Raw genomic sequence first — 1,900 nt, 5'->3', positions numbered from 1 at the left:
TTCTGTGACCATTGTGACTTTTTCTTTCATTGACCAAAGGGTACCAACAATTTTGTCCACGTCTGTATATATATATGTATATGTGTATATATGTGTATATATGTATATATGTATGTGTACACATACATGCATGCATATATTTATGTATGAATGTACAAATTTTAAACATACATTTGGAAATAGGTTTGGGGTTTTTTACCACTTTTTTTTACGTTAGCTAACGTATTTTCATGTTTTTGAAATACATTCTAAAATATAAAGTACATATTTTTTTAACATTTACATATAACAACATTTAAGTCCATATGTGACCCTGGACCACAAAACCAGTCGTACGGGTCAATTTTTATTGAAAAAAAAGATTTATACAACATCTGAAAGCTAAATAAATAAGCTGGAATGGGACCATATGTTTCATATTTGGAGATATTTAGAGATCTGGGGGTTCAAAAAAAGTTAAATACTGAGAAAATCACCTTTAAAGTTGTCCAAATGAAGTTCTTAGCAATGTATATTACTAATCAAAAATACTTTTTAATATATTTATGGTAGGAAGTTTACAAAATATATTTAAGGCTCATGATCTTTATTTAATAGCCTAATGATTTTTGGCATAAAATTTTTTTTTACCCATACTATGTATGTAAGTATGTGTGTGTGTTTATTTATTTTTATTTATATGTGTATGTATGTATAAATATGCATGTGTGTGTATTTATGTATAACCTCTGACCTCAGGAGTCCAGTATTACGATGACCTCCAGAAACCCGTCACTATGGCGGAGGCTGATGTCATCAGTGATATCGTTGAGAAAGCTGTGCACTCTGTGCTGCCCGGAGCAGAGATCCAGCTCATGGGAGGCTTCAGGAGGTCTGTGTGCTAATAATGTTCCCATCTTACCTTAAAACTGTAGCTTTAAAGAGGTTTTGAGCATCCGTGTGCGTTTTAGGTCAAGTCAGATTAATTTTTTTATAGTGTTTGTCACTGGACATATTGATTAGAATATGATTAGATTAGATATTGAACAGAATACTGATGTTAATGTTTCTTATACATGTCTTGAATGTACGTTGAATGTACATCTTTATCTGCTGTATATATTTGAGGGGGAAGGAAGTCGGTCATGATGTGGACTTTCTCATAACGCATCCAGAGGAAGGAAAAGAGGAAGGACTGATGCCTAAAATCACAAAGTGGCTGGAGGAGCAGGTGCTTGCGAAGATCTGTGGCTGTTTGAGGGTGACGTTTTAAAGTTAGTCTGTATGTTGAATGACAAAGTGGTATGCATTCTTCATCAGGGTTTGCTGCTGTATCAGAAAACGACCAGAAACTCCTATCTGGAAAAAACGGACGGTCCAGCTCGGGCGTCTAGTAACATGGATCGCTTCGAGAGATGCTTTTCTATATTTAAGCTTCAGAAACCTGCTGTGAGCCGCGAATCGAATTGCACAGTTTCCGCCGAGGATGCCGGTTCAGAAGCGTCAGGCTGGAGAGCTGTACGAGTCGATCTGGTGGTCAGTCCCTGCAGTCAGTTTGCCTTCGCCACCCTCGGATGGACCGGATCAAAGGTGTGTAGCTTCCTCACTTCCAAATCATCCAAACACCACTGCTTTTCATTTCTATGTATTCATGTTTTAGTTGAAAGCCTGTTTGGTTTTGATTGAATTGAACACTTTTAGAAGCACTGATGAAGTACTACATGCGGTCATTTTATAGCAGTCAGATCTCAGATTACTGATTAAAAAATAATATTTTCTACCATTTTTGTTGTTATGACAATTTCTTAATGTCTGATTCTGGTTTGATTTGATTGGACTAATATTTTTTTATTTATGAAAAAATATTCTACATGTTTTTTTTAAACTTGCAATTTTACATAGTTTTTTTTTACTTCTAGTA

General features: G+C 35.2%; 1 protein-coding gene across 2 annotated transcripts in view; it reads left to right on the top strand.

Moving 5' to 3' along the window:
* LOC122356507 (DNA nucleotidylexotransferase-like) overlaps nucleotides 1-1,900 on the top strand; it is a 14,390-nt gene that overhangs the window by 2,034 nt on the left and 10,456 nt on the right. Inside the window, exons 7-9 of one of the 2 annotated variants that reach the window (XM_043255251.1) lie at nucleotides 739-871; nucleotides 1,108-1,210; nucleotides 1,300-1,569. In XM_043255251.1, coding sequence (XP_043111186.1) covers nucleotides 739-871; nucleotides 1,108-1,210; nucleotides 1,300-1,569 — 506 coding nt within the window. The remainder of the gene's footprint in view (nucleotides 1-738; nucleotides 872-1,107; nucleotides 1,211-1,299; nucleotides 1,570-1,900) is intronic. The other variant, XM_043255253.1, reaches the window with a different exon arrangement.

Source organism: Puntigrus tetrazona, chromosome 13 (genome assembly GCF_018831695.1).
Source record: "Puntigrus tetrazona isolate hp1 chromosome 13, ASM1883169v1, whole genome shotgun sequence".
NCBI classification, from domain to species: Eukaryota; Metazoa; Chordata; class Actinopteri; order Cypriniformes; family Cyprinidae; genus Puntigrus; species Puntigrus tetrazona.
This window is presented reverse-complemented; position numbering and strand designations above follow the sequence as displayed.